The sequence below is a fragment of the Sceloporus occidentalis genome, unplaced genomic scaffold, assembly GCF_023333645.1.
Source record: "Sceloporus occidentalis isolate IW3139 unplaced genomic scaffold, rSceOcc1.0.p SCAF_54, whole genome shotgun sequence".
NCBI lineage: Eukaryota > Metazoa > Chordata > Lepidosauria > Squamata > Phrynosomatidae > Sceloporus > Sceloporus occidentalis.
The window spans coordinates 4453926-4478281 of record NW_028317034.1 but is presented as its reverse complement, the minus strand read 5'-3'; the positions used below and the strand labels follow the sequence as shown (position 1 = coordinate 4478281).

Sequence of the window (24356 nt, the reverse complement as noted above, 5' to 3'; positions counted from 1 at the left end):
TTACCTGAATAACGCAAAAGTCTGAGTCCTAAACTGTGTACCTTATGTCAGATTCTAAAGTACCTAGAGGGTACATAGAAACGATCCCACAGTGCATACAGTTACATCATGGTTTTAAATCATGCCTTGTAAGAAACGTTATTTCCAAGCTATAGCACAGAACAATGACATTTCCATGTGTCCTCTGAAAAGTGGACCTTAATGTTTTAAGTACTTATCTAACTCTATACCTTACCCTTTAACAACAAAAGAGAAAACGGGAGCAAAATTAAGACAACCAGACTCATCTAATAGCCATTGGAACTAGGTGTCCAAATTACATATTTTAGAGAGGCTTTTTGTGTTAGTAGACACAGCTTATAGACAGAGACATCTGGTTAGAAAAAAAGATAAATACTTCAAATATAGAGCCAACAATAAAGCCCTGTGCTCAATTATTTTAGTTTGGAAGAACTCCGATTCTAGCTTCCGGCTTCTAGCTTAGAAGTTATAACCTGGTTTCTTGGCTTGCAGAGTCAATCATACAAGTAAGCAAATTAATTTTGATCAATAGAGGGGATCCTAATCATAACAATCACAGGAGCAGCAAGATAAGAAAAGCTAGATTTGTTTATTGTGACAGCTGATTGGCTGAGGTGCATGCTAACAGCATCTATGTAGGCTTCTAGCGGTTCCCTCCACCATCTGTGAGCAGCCACAGAAAATGCAACGCATCTCAATAGACAATTACTTTTCAACAGAATAAAATGCTACTTAGAGGCACAAATACCGTATTTGCTCGATTATAAGACGACCCTGATTATAAGACGACCCCCCAAAATCTGAATATTAACTTAGGAAAAAAAGAAAAAGCCTGAATATAAGACGACCCTAAAGGAAAAAAGTTTTACCAGTAAATGTTAATTCATGTAAACTATTTTTTTTAATAAAAGCTATGATTGAGAAAAATATTTTTTTTGTTTTTATTTCTTGTATTTTCCAACCTGTCCCCCAGTTACGCACATCTGCCCCCAGGCTTGCCACTCCAATATGGCACTGTGGCCCATGATATGCCTTTTAACCCTCTATATGCCACTGTGCCCCATGGTATGCCTTTTGACCCCCTATGTGCCACTCTGCCTCCAGAAATGCCTTATACCCCTATATGCCACTCTGCCTCCAGAAATGCCTTATACCCCTATATCCCATTCTGGCATTTAGGGGGTTAAAATGCATATTATGGGGCAGAGTGGCATATAGGGAGGTATAAGGCATTTCAGGAGGCAGAGTGGCATTAAGGGAGTTAAAAGGCATTGTATAGAGCACTCTACCTCCAGAAATGCCTTATACCCCTATATGCCACTCTGGCATTTAGGGGGTTAAAATGCATATTATGGGGCAGAGTGGCATATAGGTGTATAAGGCATTTCAGGAGGCAGAGTGCTCTATTAAATGCCCCCTTAACGCCACTCCAGAAATGCCCTATGCCCCCATTTAACACACACACACACACCCTATACCCCCATTTAACTAACACACACACACACACACACTCTCCCCTCCCCTCCCCTCTCAGCCCTCTCTTACCGGTGCTTCCAGCCGGGGCAGCGGGTTGACGTCGCCTTCTGCTGCAGCCGGAAGGAGGTGGAGTTGGCAGCGGGGGTTTGTCTGCGTCCGTCGCGTATACTTTCCCCGGCTGTCAGAGATCAGAGTTCCCCGCACCGGTGCGGGGAACTCTGATCTCTGACAGTCGGGGAAGGTTTGCGCGACGGACGCAGACAACCCCCGCTGCTAGCCACACCTCCTTCCGGCTGCAGCGGACGTTGTCTACGCGGATCGCGTAGACGTCAACCCGCTGCCCCGGCAATACAGCAGGAAGCACCGGTAAGTGTGTGTATGATGGGGGGGGGGGTGAGACAGGAGGATCCAGGTCCCCTGCAGCGGTGCGGGGGATCTGGATCTTAGTCTCCTAATCAGACTCTATTTGAGGTCTGATTAGAAGACGACCCCGATTAGAAGACGAGGGGTATTTTTCAGAGCATTTGCTCTGAAAAAAACCTCGTCTTATAATCGAGCAAATACGGTATTTATTTTCATATAACCCTATGCACAGATCAAGCTCTGACTGGGAGAAATGCAACGAGGTTAAAGGGCGACTAACAAAAATGTTATTACCCCTTCGTGACAATGGCTGTTTTAACATTCTTGCAGTGTTGCTGTTTAGCAGTAGTTTACTACTGCCTTTTTTAGCGTACCCACACAAATTATTTTCTGACTTATTTCTTCAATCTTTCACTTGTCTTCAAAAGCTAACAGAAAACCTGTTAAATAGATAGTGTAGAAGTACCCAATGTTTTTTGGGGGGTTGCAAGTTCTAGGGCAATCAGTATAAGTAGATTTTTTCTATTTCAAAACCATTTTTTCCCCAAATCTGGTCATTCTGCCACATATCCTATTTGGGACATCTTTGAACCCGACCAATTCAATTTACCCTATCAAACCAAACATACACATGGTGATCAGTAAGCAACATGTCTCTTGCTCTACTAAGGCAACATCGTTTGAGATTAGGAGGCGATTGCTGATCGCTGTCTAAGCTCTTTAAAAATGTGTGAATAACAGCAACACTGTTTAACTCCATAAGATGCCTGGCACATCAATTGTCGTCAATGGTTTTAAAGGTAAAAGGTTTCCAAAAATATTGCATGTTTTAGAATGCTTCATATTAGTCATGTATATGTGTTCTATCTTATACTGTACCGTATTTATCGGAGCATACCACGCACCGGGGTATAACACGCACCCCCGCAGGGACCGGAAGCGAGGGAGACGTGGCTGCAAATTGTGCAGCTCGGGGTATAACACGCAGGTAGGGTTTCTCTTCTTATTTTAGTTATAAAAGTGCGTGTTATACGCCAATAAATATGGATTCACTTATTTTATTCATAATAAGAATGTTTGAGGCAAAATGATTTGAATAGAATGGGTCTACTTTTCCTATACAATATGCACCAGACCAGCTTCTAGTACACAGAGCCCACTGTAGTTTCTAAAATATGGTTTTCCATTTATACATGTGTACTTTGGTTGCTCACCAAGCACTGGGTGTTTGATTTCCCGTCCGACAATATCTCATTTTGTTTGAGAATACTGAAGGCGTATCTACTGATGAACGGTCATATTGTTAGCATGTAACAACCCAATGTTAAACCAAATCAATACAAGATCAGTGAATGCAGAGTACACTCGCCAAAAGGGCCCATGGTGCACCAGAACAAGAATTAGTAGATTCTTCGCTACAAAGTAAGGAACCGAGGGCAGACCAAACAAAGATTTCTCTGAAGAGAACAGCAAGGGTTTTTCTTTGTTTGTTTTATTAGATGTTCATGTCTCTCTTAATGTACTCCATCACTTTTTTGACAGCATGCTTGAAGCATTTGTTCCACGTTATTACTCCGCACTGATTTTTCTTGACGGCGGTAATAATATTAGTTTATTGGAAGGCATCCATTGCAGGCAGCATTCCTACGGCTTGTGCACAACACAAAATACAAGTTAAACCCCTGTCGACAATTATTAAAACATGAGCAAACACTGCCGTATAGAGTTTAAAGTGAAGGATGTATGCTGTAAAACAATAAAAAAAAACGTTGGACATGTCTAATGAGGAATAGCATGTAATAGAATGTTGCTATTAAACGTCTCTCAATAATGGACCAGGGTAAAATACAATTTTAATACATGTTAACTAGACCTGGCAAACCAAAACGGCTTTAAAACTAAACTCTTTAGGGAGACAAACCCAATTTCATAGGGAGATTTAAATATATAAACTTTACCGGGTAGATGATTGTGTGAAAGAATTCTTACAGCTCGTGTTTAGTATAGTATAGCATCAACTTCAAGCAACATCCTACCGAACCTGCAATCAAGGGACGTGGAAATATTGTTTTCCTAACCAGAACTCGCCTTGAAGCCACTGAATAGCACTGCCATTTGAAATGAAATACATTTTTATAAGTAATTCATGGAGTTCAAATGTATCCTTTCTACATTAGGCGATCGTACACAAAAAAAATGTTTCCTTTAACATGAATGAATACATTACGATGGTAGCACGTTAAAGTGTCTGAATTTATGCGAAAATAAGCAAGCTAATGAACTCATTTCTACTAATTAATCCAAACATTTCTTGCTTTAATAGTACCAAGAACGCTGGATAAGACTATTACTGGCAATCTGCACACCTACTCAACATATGAAATTAAAGTAACAAAAAAGCTATTTCTTGGCCAGAGACATAAAAAAAAAATCCCAAATTAGGACATTTAGAAAAAGGATATCTTAGGGCAGTTATAACAATCTGTACACCTTAATGGGAACATTAGAGTTTCCTTTTTTAGTTTCCCCTCAGGGGTGGCTGATTTCACCTGGCATGTAAGAAGGGTGAGAAGACAGAAGCAGACCAGTGAACCATTAAGCCAAATTAACCTACAACAAACTAAAGCTTTATCTACTATGGTAAGAGTTCCCCTAACACAAAAACACAATACTACAATCAGATCGGTTTAAATAATGATTTGGTCATGTTAAGATGTCTCTAACCATCCAACCGTTTCCATAAATCACAGGAGATCCATGAGATTCTTCACCTGCACTTGTCTTCTTTCACCATAACTCAACGTACATCTGCTCAACACTTCCTGTCGTCGTCATGATCATGATGGGAAAGTGGATCAAAAAACGTTAGAGGGTTTAGCTACAGTAAGTACCATATTGGCTCGAATATAGGCCGCAATTTTCCCCCCACTTTAAGTCTTTAAAGTGGGGGTGCGCCCTATATTCGGGGTCTAGCGCCTGACGCCCGGGACATGCAGTCCCTGGCGCCGGGCAGGCAGCGGGGTTAGGATACAGATCCCCCGCAGTGGTGCAGGGGACCTGCATCCTACTCCCCGATACGCTTAGACAGCCTCCCCTGCCGGCACTTTCAATAGGGGGAGTGCCGGCACAGGAGGTTGTCTAAGCGCATCGCGCAGACGTTCACCGGCAGCGGCGACGCGACCGTAAACAGCATCCGCTGCCGGCACATCTGCACGATGTGCTTTAACAATCTCCCTTGCCGGGAATTCCCACAGGGGGAGTCCCGGCAAGGGAGATAGTTAAAGCACATCGTGCAAACGTGCCAGCAGCGAGATGTTGTTAACGCTTGCATCGCTGCAGCCGGTGAACGTCTGAGCGATGTACGCCAACAATCTTCCTTGCCGGCACTTCCCACAGCGGAAGTGCCAGCACCGGAAGTTTAATACGCGTACTGCGTAGCTGTCCCCCGCCGGCCCTGCAAGACCCCGTGCAGTCTGCACCGGTAAGTCTAGGGGGGGGGGACCTCTTGGGGGCAGAGTGGCAGCAAATCTCAGGGGGGGGCACATCTCGGGGGCAGAGTGCATATCTCAGGGGGGGGGATCGAGTGGCAGCATTACTCGGGGGGGCAGAGTAGCAGCATGTCTGGGGAGGGCAGAGTGGCAGCATATCTGTTCCACTTAGGGGCTTTTTTAAAGAAAAAAATTTCTTAGGAAAAAAAAAAACCCACTAACTTTTAGGGTGCGGCCTATATTCGGGTGCGGCCTATATCCGAGCCAATACGGTATATATGCGCACTCAGGAAAAAAGATTACCAACATGGTCTAGTTTTGGGGACATAATGGGGACAAAAAAACAAAAACATTTCCTTTGGAATTCCCCTAGAAAAGGGCAAGCAAAAAATGTACATTTTTGTAACAGACCTGTGAAGTGCTATGAAGTTTTACTATGCCAGCAACTTTGCTTTGTTTTAGAAAAAGGCTTAAATAATTGTTTGCAACACCTAATTATTTACTCAATAGGCATGTTGGCACTAAAATTACAGTTTATGAAAGATACTTATAGTGTTAGCAGAGATGGAAGTCAAGTCCCCAAGAATGCTTTAGCAACCACAAGGTATGTGGGTTGATTAATAAAGAAAAGAAACTCATTTGCGAATGCTTTTCCATAAATACACATTAATACCAATACAAAGGTCAAGTACAAGAACATACCCTGTTCATTTCAAAACAGACATGCCTGTTCTATAAACTCAATATAGTCGATGCATATAGCTCCGCACAAAACCAAGTCCAGCTATTAGAAAGCTGCAATCATAACCTTGAACAATGGCCCACATTAGATATGCACCATTAGCTCATTTAACACAACATTAACCTTAGTTAGTGGTATGTTTATTGCAATACAGTGTATGCAGGAGAACAGATATACTAAAATAAAAAGACAAAAAAAACCCATAAATATAAACAAGGGAAAGGGACTTGATAGATACAAATCACAAGCAGAGCAGAGAAATATAATTATACCAAAATGGAAATTATATCTCATTGTGCCATGATAAACATTCCATTGTTCATCCTTGAAGAGATAGCTTAGTGTAGCGGCTACAATAGTTTTCAAACAATGGTCACTTCATAGTCGGTCTTTACACTGGCACACTTGCAGCACAAATATTTAAGTGTTTTTGCATGTTGTTCATTGCCTTGTTTCATAAAATATTTTTAACATTTGCCCTCCTGGTTAACTGTTTAAGCCAGCATTTGCCCTAGCATGTATATTTCACAACACTTGGCTCTGTTCAGCTCGTCAAGAATGCAGGAATGCAAGCCACAGCCAGCCTGGCTCGTATTGTTTTTTTATTATGTTGGTCCTAGTCTCTCTTTGCAAGAACGTTTGTCAGAAGCAGGCTTAACCCAGGCTCTGCTGGGACTCCACTCTTCATGTTTCCAGAACAGAACAGAATTCCTGGTTACCCAGGCTGGGCTTGTGTTTTCACAACAGCCTGCCAGAACGGAATGCCTGATAACCTGGTTGGGCATTACACCAGATCTGCAGGCTGCCTGATCTTCTCAATGCTGCCACTGGACATACTGTTACGCCCCAACTGTCCTCCTGACACCTTTTATGTTGATGGAACGTCCATAGGAACATCCGTAGGTTAAACCCATTTCCTCAATTAGATGCAGGTGTGGTTCTTTAACACTGCCTGATCTAATGTGTTGCCTGATGGCAAATGAGTTCTCTGAACAAAACCCTCTAGAGGATACAAACTCTGTAGGGTTCTGGGCATGGGCTTAGGAAGAAAATCATGGGGGGGGGGGGTCAATAATGAAGAAACCCCTGCAGGGGGCACCCCTCTGTCGCAAAACTGGGTTTATGCGTTATTCTGTTGATCTGTATCTGGTGTGATATGTTTCCATACATTATTTATGTATACCTGCAAATATGGGGTTTGTATGTCTTATTCAGTTGATCTATGCATGCACGTGCTGTTTTACGTGTTGTGTATTTGATCTATACCTGAACTACAGGGCGTAAGTAAAAGAGAGGTGTGGCTTAGTGAATGATGGGGACAAAGGGGCTCTGGGATGATTACGGGGGGGGGGGGAACCTCTCAATGTCACTGTAGGGTCAGAAAGAGGGAAGACTGCACTGACTCTCACAGTCTTCCCCTAATCTGCAGTCAGTGTGGCAAAAAATTTTTTGGTGTTTGAGCGGAGGGAGTGATTGTATGCTAGGGAGCGTGAAGCGGGGCCAAGGAAATGCTTGCCTAGGGTCCAATTTTTCAATATTTTAAAAAGTTTAGCTGTTTTTTTTCTATATTTAATGTATTAAACATACACTGGTAAAAATAATGTATGTTTAACACATTATTTAATGTGTTAAACATACATTATTTTTACCAGTGTTTCAAGTTATATATTATTGCGCGTGGGATATTTTCATTTACCTTTGTATATGTTAACATACTAGCGAGTTCACTACCATAAAAGTATGCTTAAAATACTAAACCTGAAATACTTTTCCTTCGGGACATCTGTAAATTAAATGTGTATTCTAAAGAAAATATGTACGTTCTAAAGAATTTTGGTTTATGGATACACTGCTTTAACCTAAGAAGCAGGATCAGCTGCAGAAGTTTCACTAGAAATAGATAATTAGCTAAGGCAAATCATTATTCCCGAAAACAAAATCTACAATCATCCTTACATACGTCATCAAGACATCAAAAACAGGGAGATAATAAAAAGCTACGAATGCATGTTTAAAAGCCTCCGTGTCATTTATGGTTCTATGAAAGAAAAAACACCACTAGAGGAAAACTCCTGTAAGTGGTTTAACAAAGGAGGATAAACAGCCTACAAAGGATGAGAGGGTTACCACAAGGATAAGTGCCCAAACATGTTTGCCTGAGGACATCATGCAGCTCAATGGTTCCGAAATAGACCATTTAGGAAGACACGGATATAACATATGCACGTAAGCCTTTGTAAAGACAATAAGGAAATACGTTTCTGGAACAAACACAGGAATGACATTTTTCAGATATATAACCAGTGTACATTTTGAAAGTTTTTGTAAGGGAACAAAACAGACTTTCCAGCCCAGTTTCTGCTGCTGCTTTATGTATATGGTTCCTGTATCTTTTACTAATCTTTCTTATGACATTTTCATATGGAATTTACAAGGGATGTACAACTTCTGGAAAAGATAACCCTACCAGAGAATGAGTCAAAACATCCTGTGGCTAGACATCTAAAACCTGCTTTAAACTAGGGCTGCAACTAACGATTATTTTCATAATCGATTAGTTGGCCGATTATTTTTTCGATTAATCGATTAATCGGATAAAAAAATGAATGTAAATTTTTCATTTATTTAAAATAATGTAATAAACAAATGATGTTAAATACAAACGCAGAATAAAAAAAACTTTGATAAAATACATTTCTTGCCTTTATTTCGCAACCAGCCCCCCCCAATTTATGCACATTTGAGCCCAGGCTTGCCACGCTGCCTCCCAGACATGCAACTCCACGCTGCCTCCCACATATGCCACTCCACTCTGCCTCCCACATATGCCACTCCACGCTGCCCCCCACATATACCACTCCACTCTGCCTCCCACATATGACACTCCACGCTGCCTCCCACATATTCCACTCCACGCTGCCTCCCACATATTCCACTCCACGCTGCCTCCCACATATACCACTCCACGCTGCCTCCCACATATTCCACTCCACGCTGCCTCCCACATATTCCACTCCACTCTGCCTCCCAAATATGCCACTCCACGCTGCCTCCCACATATTCCACTCCACTCTGCCTCCCAAATATACCACTCCATGCTGCCTCCCACATATACCACTCCACGCTGCCTCCCAAATATACCACTCCACGCTGCCTCCCACATATTCCACTCCACTCTGCCTCCCACATATACCACGCTGCCTCCCACATATGCCACTCCACTCTGCCTCCCACATATGCCACTCCACTCTGCCTCCCACATATGCCACTGTGCCTGATACACCTTATACCCCAATACACCACTCCATCCTCCCCAGACATGCCACACTGCCCTCCCCACATATGCCACTCCACTCTACCCCCAGATAAGCCACTCCACTCTACCCCCAGATAAGCCACTCCACTCTACCCCCAGATAAGCCACTCCACTCTACCCCCAGATATGCCACTGTGGCCCCAGATCTGCCTTATACACCCTGATACACCACTCTGTCCTCCCCAGACATGCCACACTGCCCTCCCCACATATGCCTTATATACCCTATATGCCTTATACCCCCAGATATGTCACTCCGTCCTCCCCAGATATGCCTTATACCCCCCAGATATCTCATAGTCCCCTCATAGAGTCACAGACCATACTTTTATAAATAAGTACTGGGTTAATCTTCACTGCCCCCAGGATTTAGATTCCCCTTAGTTTGCCCCCCTTTATCTCTAACTGCACCTTAAGTTAACTTTAATAAATTAATAAAATTAACCCTCAGTCCTCATCATTAAATTAACCCTAAACACCCCATTAACCATAACTGCCCCTAAATTAACCCTAAAGACCCCATCAACCACAGCATCCCCTAAATTAACCCTAAAGACCCCATGAACCACAACAGCCCCTAAATTAACCCTAAACATACCATTAACCAAAACTGCCTCAAATTAACCCCAAACACCCCATTAACCGCAGCTGCTCCTAAATTAACCCTAAACACACCATTAACCATAGCTGCCCCTAAATTAACCCTAAACACCCTATTAACCATAACTGTCCCTAAATTAACCCTAAACACCCCATTAACCATAACTGCCCCTAAATTAACCCTAAACACCCCATTAACCATAACTGCCCCTAAATTAACTCCCACCTCCCCTTTCAGTAGCCCAAATATTAATGTTATACTTACAGTTAGATGAGTGTCTCAGCCATGTGGTTCTGGCCTTCTGGGAGAAGGAAGGGGGCGGGGCCAGTTGTCACAGTGATTACAGGGAGGGGCTGGTAAGTAGGAGCTTCTGCTGTGAGTCACTGAAACGGATTATATAATGAGGGGTATTTTTCAGAGCGTTTGCTCTGAAAAAACCCTCATTTAATAATCGATAAAAATCGATTCAACTAATCGATAATGAAATTCGTTGGCAACGATTTTCATTATCGATTTTATCGATTAGTTGTTGCAGCCCTACTTTAATCCTTATAGCATTTTAAATGACCAAAGAGGAATTTTTTAGTTTTTTTTATTTAAATGTGTGATTATAGCATGGCTAGGGGGAGGCCTTTATGGAGACTTTGGTGTCCATTGACTAAAGGAAATTGTGTGTTTTAGATCCTTAACTTCACTATTTATCATGAAGGTCCAAACTCTGACGAGCTTCTGCTGCAAGAGATGCTTGGTTGGCCCTGTACAATGTAAGGTTAAATAAGTGATATTTGCTCTTACTTCTACATTACACATAACTTTTTGCAGGGTTAACGTCTCATTGATGGCTCTTAATGAATAGGGAACGGAACCCCAGCTCTCCTGACAACTTTACCTTTAGTGAATAAGCCTGTTTCTATGCGACTGCGACCCAATGATAGCTCTTCATTTGACAAGGTCAAATAAACAGTGCATTTGATTTAATTACGAACTCTTTTTCCACATTTCTATACACAAGTGTGACTTTGAGGGCTACAGAACACTGATGTTCTCATCCCCAAACACGAGTTCCTAGAAAAGAGGGACAGGAGAAGACAGAGTGATTGACATTCCTAAAGTGTCCCTATTTAAGAGCGCCATTTACCCCTATATCTCACAGACGATAACATACCTATGGATCTTCAAAGACGTTTGACAAGAAAATAATCAGTCCTTTTAATAGAGTCTAGAGACAGATATAATAATTCTATGTACTGAACACAATCTCATCTTACAATTTTCATCCTGAATTTGCTTATTTCAACAACTTGCTTCTTCTGGTAACACTCTGTCTGCTTTAATGAATCACACCGACTCAATGCTTTCATGAAATCAAAGTAATTAATCATGCAGAAGAATACAAACTGCAGGCTGAACTTGAAAATGATGAATGGAATAACTTTTGGAAGTAGAGGCAAATTTACTTATGCGATTCTTAGTATGCTTCTTATGTAGTTGTGACCTTTTAAGACACGTTATTAAAAGCATAAACAAAGCTTAAATTGTACAAATCGGTTTGGAACATGCATCTGTGTGGTTTACACAGTCAAGAACTTCTTAGTCTTGCAAGACTACCTTAAACGGTGCAATCCTATTAGCAAATTTCATAAGGTTCAGAGGTTTAAACTACAAAGTGCTGTGCCTAAGAAAAACAAAATAGCTCCATAACCTCATCTTTTAACATAGGGTCATAATATAAAACCAGTGGATCAGAGATACAGATGTAATGTAAAATGTGAAAGTTATATTTTACGGAGAAGGTAATACAGTAAAGAAATTTTAACATGCATGGGGTAGGCATAAAGCTATCCTGAACCTAAGACAAGACCAAGGACTGATTAAGGTCAAAGTGGCAGACTGGATGGGACATCTGTAGCTAAGAAGGAGCTATGATCGTGTAGGCTTGATATTCCTCAAGCCCTAGGTCTCCAGGAACAGTTGTAACCCTTGTAAATCCCCCCTGACCAACAGTATGTACACCGTGTCCCTTTCTGAAACACAGATTCCTTTGTTACATTCTCTCCTGCTCCACATAGGAAACAGGGTTTAGCTGTATTTGGTTCGAGAAATGATGCCTTTTATTGGACTCTAGCAATAAAAGATATAGAGCCACACAAGCTGTTGGCACCTCAGAGATCCCTTCTTCCTAAGGTATCAAAATAAAATACATGTCTGCCAATGTGAACATGTCTAACACACAGCCATAAGGTCTGCCATTTTTTAGTTCTTCAGATGGGATGGGAAACTAAGGAGTGGAGGTCTTAAAATACGTTACAGTATGAATAGAAAGAGACAGTGGTTGAGGTGATTAACATGACATGATAATCTGTAGTAAGTGTGGATCAATGAGACAGACAGCGACACAGGATTAGTGGAGCCAGGCTCAGTGTGAGCAGGATGTAATTACAAAAATTCATAATGAGTAATAAATGCACAATCTTGGTTTAAGCTAGGATTTTTCAAACTTGCATGCCAAATGCTTCTCACTTTGCCCTCACTGTACTGAGCCATGTACGACATAACAGAATTTAACAGCCCATCCGTAATTAAATACAACCAAGGATCAGGTTCTGGGCCAGTTTACTAGGATTGTTTAATGGGCCAAAAGCTACCACTGCAAGCATACAAATATGTTTTTTAGTAATATAACTGGGTGATTGGGGGAAAAAAAGTTTGAAGAACCTCTCCTAGGGTAGAAGCTATTGATCTACTCCAGTTGCCACTTGAAAAAAATATAAAAAAAGTGAAATGGAAGATTAGTAAAACTGTGTTTTTATCATTACATGTTTAAATGTTTCATCCCAGTTGTAAAGATGGGCTATACCAGAACATTTAAAGAGAGCTAATATAACATATCCTTAAGCAAGGGAGTCAACAACAGTTTATCTTGCTACTCACAATCCTTAAATACCAAAAGAGGATTAGCATTAAACAGCAAGTAAACACATCATGTGTGTAATCACAATTCTAAAAACCTAAGTATTAAATAGACAAAACATGATTACAATATAATATATAACTACCCATAGAATTAAAGTGCCTTTAACACCATGGCTTGGGAGAATTATTTTGTATATTTATTCGCTGCAATCTCATTGATATAATGCCATTCTTTGCTCTCCTTCCTGCAGAACCACAAGGTATATACTGTATATTCACAGTGCTTTAGATCTCCTGGCTTGCATTTGTAACTCATGCCTCTAGCTCCACACCACAAGTGTGCTTTGTATTAAAAAAAAGTAATAATTTGATTTGAAAATGGGTCAATGTAGAACTATAGGACATATACTTCGGGCATACTGCCATTCTGATATAAATTCATACTAAAAAGAAGTCTGTCCTTTCTTAAACCAAAGCACATTGAGGCATGCTATGCTTATTGGGAGATCTTCAACATTCCTGCATAGCAACGAGCTTACTGTGTGACATCATAAGACAGAAAGAAGTTGAGGAACAGTGGAGGATTTCAAGTATGGAACATACCATATGCATTGAGGATGGGGTTGGGGGTCAAGGGACCTTATCCATTTGTGAGATAAGACACACAGGAAGGAAGAAAAAAAGAGTTGGCATGAGTAAGAACAGTAGGTCTAAAATCAAATGCCACATATACTATCAGAAACATATTAGATTATGAACTACTTACCAAACAAATTACTTGAATGCCCTTGTTTCTGAACAGGCTTCAGTTCATTTAATCCCCATGCATATCTTTTATAATTATCCCAGGAAAATTTCATCATCTGTGAGAAAAAAAGGGAACTGGTGTCATACGTGTGTATGTAAAGATTACATAAAGCATTAAACGGTTGGATAAAGCCTCAAATATTTATGGAATAAAGAAGAAATAATAAACCAAAAGGAATTCCACATAAACAGATAAAAGAGAGAGACCTATTGGTATAGTACCTCTGCTGCAATGCTTATTTTGGCCACTACGAGGCACTGTTTAGCATTCTCACAAAAGCAAAAATGTATTGGAGGCCCAATACTTGATTATGTAAAAACAACCCATTGATGGGTACATGGAGTTTGAAAATGGTGTGCTTTAATTGCTATTTTAGTAAATTCAGGAACTCAACAAAAACACAGTTTACAAATTTCACCCTTTTTTCCCAATTGCAGATTTAAGTCATAAAAACTTCAGGTTTTACACTTCACACAAGATCTCACCCTCTCCTAGTCATCTAATTACCGTATTTGCTCGATTATAAGACGAGGTTTTTTTCAGAGCAAATGCTCTGAAAAATACCCCTCGTCTTCTAATCGGGGTCGTCTTCTAATCAGACCTCAAATAGAGTCTGATTAGGAGACTAAGATCCAGATCCCCCGCACCGCTGCAGGGGACCTGGATCCTCCTGTCTCACCCCCCCCCATCATACACACACTTACCGGTGCTTCCTGCTGTATTGCCGGGGCAGCGGGTTGACGTCTACGCGATCCGCGTAGACAACGTCCGCTGCAGCCGGAAGGAGGTGTGGCTAGCAGCGGGGGTTGTCTGCGTCCGTCGCGCAAACCTTCCCCGACTGTCAGAGATCAGAGTTCCCCGCACCGGTGCGGGGAACTCTGATCTCTGACAGCCGGGGAAAGTATACGCGACGGACGGATACAAACCCCCGCTGCCAACTCCACCTCCTTCCGGCTGCAGCAGAAGGCGACGTCAACCCGCTGCCCCGGCTGGAAGCACCGGTAAGAGAGGGCTGAGAGGGGAGGGGAGAGTGTGTGTGTGTGTGTGTGTGTGTTAGTTAAATGGGGGTATAGGGTGTGTGTGTGTGTGTGTGTTAAATGGGGGCATAGGGCATTTCTGGAGTGGCGTTAAGGGGGCATTTAATAGAGCACTCTGCCTCCTGAAATGCCTTATACACCTATATGCCACTCTGCCCCATAATATGCATTTTAACCCCCTAAATGCCAGAGTGGCATATAGGGGTATAAGGCATTTCTGGAGGCAGAGTGCTCTATACAATGCCTTTTAACTCCCTTAATGCCACTCTGCCTCCTGAAATGCCTTATACCTCCCTATATGCCACTCTGCCCCATAATATGCATTTTAACCCCCTAAATGCCAGAATGGGATATAGGGGTATAAGGCATTTCTGGAGGCAGAGTGGCATATAGGGGTATAAGGCATTTCTGGAGGCAGAGTGGCATATAGGGGGTCAAAAGGCATACCATGGGGCACAGTGGCATATAGAGGGTTAAAAGGCATATCATGGGCCACAGTGCCATATTGGAGTGGCAAGCCTGGGGGCAGATGTGCGTAACTGGGGGACAGGTTGGAAAATACAAGAAATAAAAACAAAAAAAATATTTTTCTCAATCATAGCTTTTATTAAAAAAAATAGTTTACATGAATTAACATTTACTGGTAAAACTTTTTTCCTTTAGGGTCGTCTTATATTCAGGCTTTTTCTTTTTTTCCTAAGTTAATATTCAGATTTTGGGGGGTCGTCTTATAATCAGGGTCGTCTTATAATCGAGCAAATACGGTAACTAGATACTGAAGACTCGCATTCCAAGTCAGACACAAGTAACTCTCAGCTGTCAAGATGATGATCTATAACCTGTATGACCCTACATGTAGGGAGATAATGGGAGTTCCAGTTAATCAAGAACAGAAAAGCAAAGCCTCTATCTGTAAAACACACACGCACACACTCTAACACCGATTGCCCCCTGCCCCATAACAAAACAAACAAACATCACTTTGAAAGTACTAGATGATCTCCATTCAGGATTTGTTGCATCCCCCGAGTCCGATGCTTGTAACAAACACCCTGAGTTCAGGTAGAGTACTCATGAAAAGTTGATGACAACATTGAGTTACCCTGCTGAAAATAAGACATGTCATTAGAAAATCCCCTTCAACCCTATAAATATAACAGTATAAGTCTATTTAGTGGCAAATGCACTCTATATACTCACAATGCAGGGTTAAAAAGAAACAGAAAGGAGAAAATACATTTTATAGGACTAAGCACTGCCCTTCTTATTAAGGAGTTTGGCTCCAAGACAGCAGTAAAAGAACATGTCATTTTGAGGAGCAGAGAGATTGTTTCTCGGCAAACATTACACATTTGGGCAGCGAAACCAGTGTCCTGATGGTTTTCTCCGGGGGGGAAAAAAAAAAAAATAAATAAAAAAAAGGAAAAAAGCCACGTGACAACATTAACTGGAGTTGTGCTATAGAGATCTGCAGGACATCAGGAAAGTGATTAGTTACGTAGTGGTCTTTGTACACAGCTTTGATTTTGTAACACAAAAAGGACGTTAGTGTTCCTGCTGCTCTCCTTGTGACGTGACTATTATCTGACAAAACAGTAAAAATAAACCACCAGAAATAGAAAGACGCTTTTTGTTGCCTTGAATGCTACATTACATATTCAAGTGCTAAAAAGATTTGTGATTACCACATGCTTTCCTTTACAAAAAATAAATTTATATATATATATACACATACACACACACTATATTTATTTATTTATATATATATATATATATATATATATACACACACACACATATATATATATATACACATACATATATACATACACATACACACGGTATATAGTGTTAGCATCACTATGTATTCTCAGATTAGAGACGGACCAAATGAGCTTCTTTACAGATCAAGTGACAGAAAAGGAGTTTACCCAGCTTACCAAATCGCTTAAGTCACATAATGCCCCAGGACTGAATGTTCTATCCAATAATTATTCCATATTATCGAAATTATTATCTTATCAGACACAGCCTCAAGCATTTGTAATTACAATCCCTAAACTGAGCAAACCTCTCTTGGACTGCGAAAATTACTAGCCCGTCCCACTCCTTCATTTGGATACCAAACTCTATGCTAAGCTGCTGGCTACCCTCTCCGATAGCCTATGACCAAGTGGGCTTCATAAAAGACAGACAACCTTCACTGAACCTCCGAAAGCTCGTTAACATTACACATCTAGCAGCTACCCAACATTCTCAAGCTGGTAGTAGACCCACTATCCCAGCGGTTTCAATACAAGTGGTCTAAAAGATTACATCTCATACCTAGGGATCGAAAACATCTCAATCTCTATACAAACAGAATTCAATACCTCTCTGGGACAGGCTTCAGGAAGATCTTACTAGATCAGGGGCTTCCAACGTGCGGCCCTCCAGCTGCTGCAGGACTACATATCCCATACTCCTCAACCAGCCCCTTAGCTGAAAGAGCATTATGGGAGATGTAGTCCTGCAGCAGCTCCTAGATGGTCTAAATCTGAGATATTGTGGTTGGGACGTAATTTAAGGTCTGCTCACAACACATGGCTCTAAGTGGTTTCTAGCCCATCCAATTACGCAAGGGTAAAATTGACAAATCCGATTTCCTGCTTTCACTATACTACGGCATTTGTCATCTCTTCTATCAAATCGCTTAATTAGCACCTACACAACTGCACGCACATTAGCAGCTTAAATCTGTTTATGCCTCCCAATTGCATGGAAATTACATCTAAATCTATTCGCACCGTTTGGTATATTTAGTGCTAAAAAGCAGATTGACAAGGTTACGTATTGCTAATTAGTCGAAAGGGTTTCTCTGCTCTCAAATCACAGACCATTTTGTGAACATTATACTTGTGTATTTCTTCAAACAAAATAATAAACATAATTTAAAAAAAAATAAAAATGTTGCAACTAAACAAAATGGGGAAAAAATATTGCAAAATACATTTTAAAAAAAAAACGTATTTTCCTTACGAACAAATGCAAATATGCTAATTTGAACAGAAAAATCCTCTGTTTCTGAAAGTTCAAATTGTTATGTGATGCACTGTCATGCCCTGTTTATCCATTCTACAGCACTGTGAAATATAATTTTATACATGTAATCTAAAATAATATATAAATATAAAAACATCTAGAAGCGAACATCTCCAGTATATGTTCTAGCTTAATTTGGCTGTCTGAAGCAAAGATGCAATGGGTATAGAAAATGACGACAGCTCGGACCAATAAAGGAAAATATGGTAGTAATAATAATAATAATAATAAATAATAAGTTGATGATTGGTTTTGTTGATGTACGTGAAGTTGTTTATAGCATATAGAAAGCTATGTGAATTGTTAGGTATAGGCTGTTCCAATTTCATATTCTGGCTTTGGCCATAAGATAAACTAAAACATTGCTTAGCAGACAAAATCTGAGAAAAATTATTATAGTAACTATATTAAATTATTATTACTATTATTAAAACTATTATAGTTTTGTCTTTAGTCAAGTGGTATATCTCTTATTGAGCCACATAGAAAATGTAAAGTTGCATATTATGAAACTTCTTGCACTGTATCTGAAAACAAGAGCTCTGAGGTTATAAGCACTTACATTACTTTACATCTACGTAACTTTTCTATATTGGCCCAATAAACAACCACTTATCGTCATTATGATCAAACCACATGAAACAGTCCAAGGCCATGGTGTTGTACACTTGCAACATAAACTACCTGGTGATAAAGTAGGTACTGCCGCGTGTCATCACACAACACTTTCCTTCCGCGGTGAATTAAGTATCTCGTCTTCACTTAGATGAGTTCATAACATTGGGTCAGGAGGGGAAATCTGCTTTATTTTGCAATATTCATTGCAAAAAAGGAGCACATCTCTTTCAGTCCCGCATAAAATCTTGATATAACGGCGGAAATGTAAAATCCAGTGATGAATATTTTAAAAGCAATGGAATGTTAAAGTGTGCAGCTGATGTACAAGGAACATTGTAATTAGATTAGGTAATCTAATGCATCATACAGCTCCACCAATGAAGAACGCACAATTAATGTACTTTAATTTATATATTATTTTCCTGCCAGAATTCTAAAAAAAAACACATACTTTGTCAAACCTGTGCTGCCAGCGTTTGGCACCAGGTCTGGTTATTTAACCCCTTCGAGACAAAGGCTGATTTTACTTTTTGTACCCTTTGTGACAATGGCCGTTTTAACATTTCTGCGCTGCTTGTGTTTAGCTGTAATTTTCTTCTTTCCCATTTACTGAACCCACACACATTAGATATTGTTTTTTTCAGGACAAGAAGGGCTTTCTTTAGATGACATTGTTTTGATTGTATCATATTATTTACTATTAAAAAAATTATAAAATATGGTGAAAAATTTAGAAAAAAATGACTGTTTCTAACTTTTAGTTGAAAAATCTTTTACTCATCTATAAAAGGTAATGAAAAAACCTGCTAAATAGATTCTACTATTTGTCCTGAGTTTAGAAATACCCAATGTTTTTATGTTTTTTTGCTTTTTTCTACCCATTATGGGGCAATAAGTACAGGTAGCGTTTTGCTATTTCAAAGCCATTTTTTCCAAATCTGGTAATTCTTCCCCCCATGTGCCATTTCGGGTATCTTTGAACCCGGCCAATGCAATTTACCCCATCAAGTCATATATTTTTGAAAACTAGACAGCCCAGGGTATTCCAAATGCTAGTATTTTAACTCTTTCCATGCACCATATCTACCACCAGTCTTTGTCAAACTTTATGGTAGTCATTTTTTTGCATTTGTTTTGTCATACACATTTTACTTCAGGTATGAATTAAAATGTTCTAGTTTATGTCACTATCACAAAACACCCCAATATGTGTTCAGCAACATCTCCTGAGTGCAGCGATACCCCACATGAATGATTTTGCCTGGCTGTTTGGGGGCAAAAGGGCCACATTTGGGGCATGCGCATTTTTCAATGTTGAACTTTGGCATTTGGGGATCCACTGCCCATGCCCTATTTGGTACATCTTTGAGCCGGGCCATTTCAGTGTGCCCAATAAACCCATATATTTTTGAAAACTAGACACCCCAGGGTATTTCAAATGCTAGTATTTTAACTCTTTCCATGCACCATATCTACCACCAGTCTTTGTCAAACTTTGTGGTAGTCATTTTTTTGCATTTGGTTTTCCACACACATTTTAATTCAGGTATGAATTAAAATGTTCTCGTATATGTCACTATCATAAAACACCCCAATATGTGTTCAGCAACATCTCCTGAGTACAGCGATACCTCACATGAATGATTTTGCCTGGCTGTTTTGGGGCAAAAGGGCCACATTTGGGGCATGCGCTTTTTTCAATGTTGAACTTTGGCATTTGGGATCCACTGCCCATGCCCTATTTGGTACATCTTTGAGCCGGGCCATTTCAGTGTGCCCAATAAACCCATATATTTTTCAAAACTAGACACCACAGGGTATTTTAAATGCTGGTATTTTAACTCTTTGCATGCACATATTTTACCACCAGCATTTTTTCAAAGTTTGCAGTAATATTTTTGTGTGTGTATTTTTCCCACACACACCTACTTTATGTATGAATTTACAGCTCCTGGTATATGCCGCTGTCACACGACACCCCATAATGTGTTCAGCAACATCTCCTGAGTGCAGTGATACCCCACATGCATGGGTGTGTCATTTTTTGGGGGAACTAAAAGGCCACATTTGGTACGTGTGCATTTTTCTAATTGGAAATTAGATGTGTGGCCATCCTTCCCCCTGTGTTAATTGGGACATTGTTGAACCTGGCCCATTCAATTTACCCCATCAAATCATACATTTTTTAAAAGTAGACACCCCACGGGCATTTAATATGCCAGTATTTTAACTCTTTCCATGCGAGAATTGTTTTAAGCTAATATGCTAATTTTAGGACTTGCTCACAAAAATATATTTTTTATATATATATATATATATTTTTTTTTAATTTTTTTTTTAAAAAAATTTAACATTTTTTTTCAACTTGGAGGTTCCCCTGATAGTGACATCAGTGGGAAATGATTTTTACATTTTACTGTTTTTTTACTATTTTTTTCTAATTATTATTAATTTTATTTTATTTTTTAATTTATTTTTACTAATCACACTGTGATTAGAAAGCTGGGCTCCATTGACTTGCATGGTGAATGCAGTACCTGTATTCAACCTGCAAGTGGAGCCAAAGTTCTCTAGATGGTCTGGACCGTCTAGCGAACTTTTAAAATTTGTGGTTCCTGTTACAGGACGGCGGCCATCTTCCTTGATGGCGAAGATTGCCGGCAGCTGCGGCTGTGACCGCTCTCCGGAGCGGTCACAGCCCATCAAAAGGTTAGTGTTTGGTGTCGCTGGATGCCTCCTGATCGAGGCATTCCAGCGACACCATTTAAGTTTAGGAGGCGATCGTCGATCGCCTCCTAAACGCTTTTAAAACGGGCGTCCGCCGCCATACAAAGTATGGCGGGTGTTGACGCCCCGTGGAGGGGCCAGAGATGGCCCCTTCGTGCCGATCGCGGCGTTGCTGAATGCCTCGAGGTCGAGGCATTCAGCAACGCTTTTTGGGTGCAGAAAGCGATAGTAGATCGCTTTCTGCACCCGTTTAAAGACGTGCCGGTCCTGGCACGTCAATTGTCGTAAAGCACATGCTTTTCCGTGTCGTGCCAGGACCGGCAATTGTCGTTAAGGGGTTAAAGTGCCAATCACAGACAAGAAGGTGCCCCAGCAATTGGAGCACTTTCCACGCATTAGAAACTCCCACATGAGCCAGCGCTGGAGCTGGTTGGCAGTGAGTCTGCATGGTGGCTTGGAAGCTACAGGTTGCTCAAGACATGTCGATTTTAAAATAAAAAACACGATGCTGCCCCCTTTTTTTGAAAACAATTCTGCGGAAACACCAACGCCTATGTAACTAGAACAAAAAATGGAATATCCGCTCATTGACATCGCTACTTATGTCTTATGTTTTCAACCATTTTTAAAGCCTGGAGACCCGGTGGCTGCCATTGGTCTCAGTCATGTGATACTTGTGTGACTTTCCCTGCTCCAACACCACACTCAGCTGATTCTTTATGGCAGTTCTAATGAAGTCCTTCAATGAAAGCCTTTGATCCATAGACATTCATTAGACAGAGTAACAGGCTAGGCGGTTAGGTCATTTTATTTTTTCCTACAACAAGGCAGTCTAGTAGAATGGGCTACGATAACAGAGCTAGAAATGGCTAATATGCAACTGCCTGAAAACATTGTTATGACGAAAATAGATTTTTTTTAAATTATTTTTACTTATTTAGTTTTTAATAACCAAAGACAGCATAATACCTTTAAAAACCTATTTTTAGTGTGATACTAGTAATAAAAAGTGATGAGAGTTGCTATTTAATGTCTTTTTTTATTTTTTTTATTAGATTTTGCACAGCTCTTTTGGTTTAAAGGAGCGCAGTTAGAGCTGTGGCTACGTGGAGATGCTTTTAAGATTTTTTTATGTTACTTTGTAATTTAGAAGAAACCACAAATATTGTAGCTTATTTACCCAATACAATTTATGAAACCAGTTGGTATTGTGTGTGTATAACATATACACATTATATTATATATATTACATATACACACAGTGTGACCAATAAAGTTAGAGAACAACGACAATACCCTCATCCATCACCTATCAAACATTTAAAGCTCAGAGAAAAGAACATTTTGGGAGGCAAAAAAAAAATGACAGGACTATTTGGGTCCCATGGAGTGGATTGCACTCCTTCACATGTGGAGGTATGCAGTATAGTTTATCTTTCACAAATCTAAAGGATTAGATGTCAGACATGTTTTTAATGAAAATGTAATGATTTTTTTCCCCCTAGCAATCTGCTACAAAATGTATTTTTTCAATACAAAAAAAGCTATATGTGTTTATTATGTTATTACTGCTAACAGTTTTGCTCCATAACAGAAAGTCAATCGAGGGAGGATTTAGGCGCAGCTGTTAAGGTATTGAACCAGATGGAAAAAGACTCCGATGTTGTAATCAGTTTAGGAGCGCTTATCTGTCAACTGTTGAGGCTTCCTGGAACAAACTGCAGTGCATGCAACCTTCTATACAGATTAACCATTAGAAAAAAATCCAATGTTTACAGAAATTCCATTATTCAGGGGAAAACTTTTACATTTTTTTTCTACCAGGAAAGTATATACTGAAAATTATATTTATATAGAATAGTATATAAAAAAAAAAATACAGTAAATAAAAAAAAAATAAATCAACATGTAGAAATTAGAAGATAATTTAATCCAGTGGTAAATTCTTCTAACAAACTCTTATTACTGTCCACAAAATTGTAGAATGTGTATAATATATATATTATTTATTTATTTTTTTTTTTTAAAGCACGTCAATTTATAGAAAGGAAAGTGCCTGAAGACAGATGACAAGCAGTATTAAAGGAATCTGGTTAGAGGCAAATTGGGTTGGACGTACAGCATTGTATAGACACCGACCCTGCCCTCTACATACTTTTATTATTAGGAGTATAGGATACGCACAGAGCACCTCACAGGGAGTACTCAACCTAGAAAGAAAAAAAGGAAATTAAATAAGGAACAAAGAAATTGTTCCACACAAGTCAAGTGTTTTTTCATTCTTTCCTTTTTTGTTGTTGTAGTAATGTCGATAACTTTTACATCACATTTTATTGATCCCTTTGTGGCTTTTGTAATAAGTATTCACATTAACGAGGAAAGCCACGCAATTTTTGGATAAGAAGCGCTTACCTCCTGTAAACAGACGAGGATGATGCACATAGGTAACAGACCAATCAGAATCTAGCAAAAACAAAGGAAGATCTGACTCCAGCCTTTAATATGGCTTTGCTACCATGGTAACAACACATGGGGGATCTTACAGTGACAGCTAAATGATTTATTGCAGAGGGTCCTTCTGCCAAGCAAATATCACAGATTGTGAAATAACTTTCCCCCTACTAGATCACTCTGTGTCTATTATTATTATACATTTTTATTTATATAGCACCAGCAATTTACCCAGATCTTCTTACAGTACATATATGCTAAAAACTAGACTTGACTAAGATAAACCAATAATTAACTCCTCTCGTGATGGATTTGGAGAGTTTTATTCATACACTTAACATACCATACATCATGGCATTAATAAAGACACAAACGCTAAATTAGCAGTTATACCATGGCAATATTTAAGAAGAGATGCCTTTCGGAAGTTATAATAATAAGTTTATGCATACAGAGCGTCACCAATCACCACTGCACTAAAGCATGAAAAGTGTTCCAAACGGATCTCAAATCAAGCTATTTTAATGTAATCAAGATACTGGCTTAAAAGGCAATTAAAAAAATACTAAAATAAATGAAAATCTACATTAACCCTTAGAAAAAGAAAGCATTTTTAGCAGTTAATAGTGGGAGCTACAGATGTTCGCTGGCTGCCAAGGACAAAGACTGATCTAGCGGTACAGAAAGGAGGTGAGCAAAGCCAAAGCACATAAT

General features: G+C 39.8%; 1 protein-coding gene across 1 annotated transcript in view; it reads right to left on the bottom strand.

Annotated features, from left to right (window-relative positions):
* LOC149288042 (mannosyl-oligosaccharide 1,2-alpha-mannosidase IA-like) overlaps positions 1 to 24356 on the bottom strand; it is a 128838-nt gene that overhangs the window by 73883 nt on the left and 30599 nt on the right. The window contains exon 2 of the mRNA XM_089492174.1: positions 13687 to 13783. Within this exon, the coding sequence (XP_089348300.1) occupies positions 13687 to 13783 (97 nt within the window). The remainder of the gene's footprint in view (positions 1 to 13686; positions 13784 to 24356) is intronic.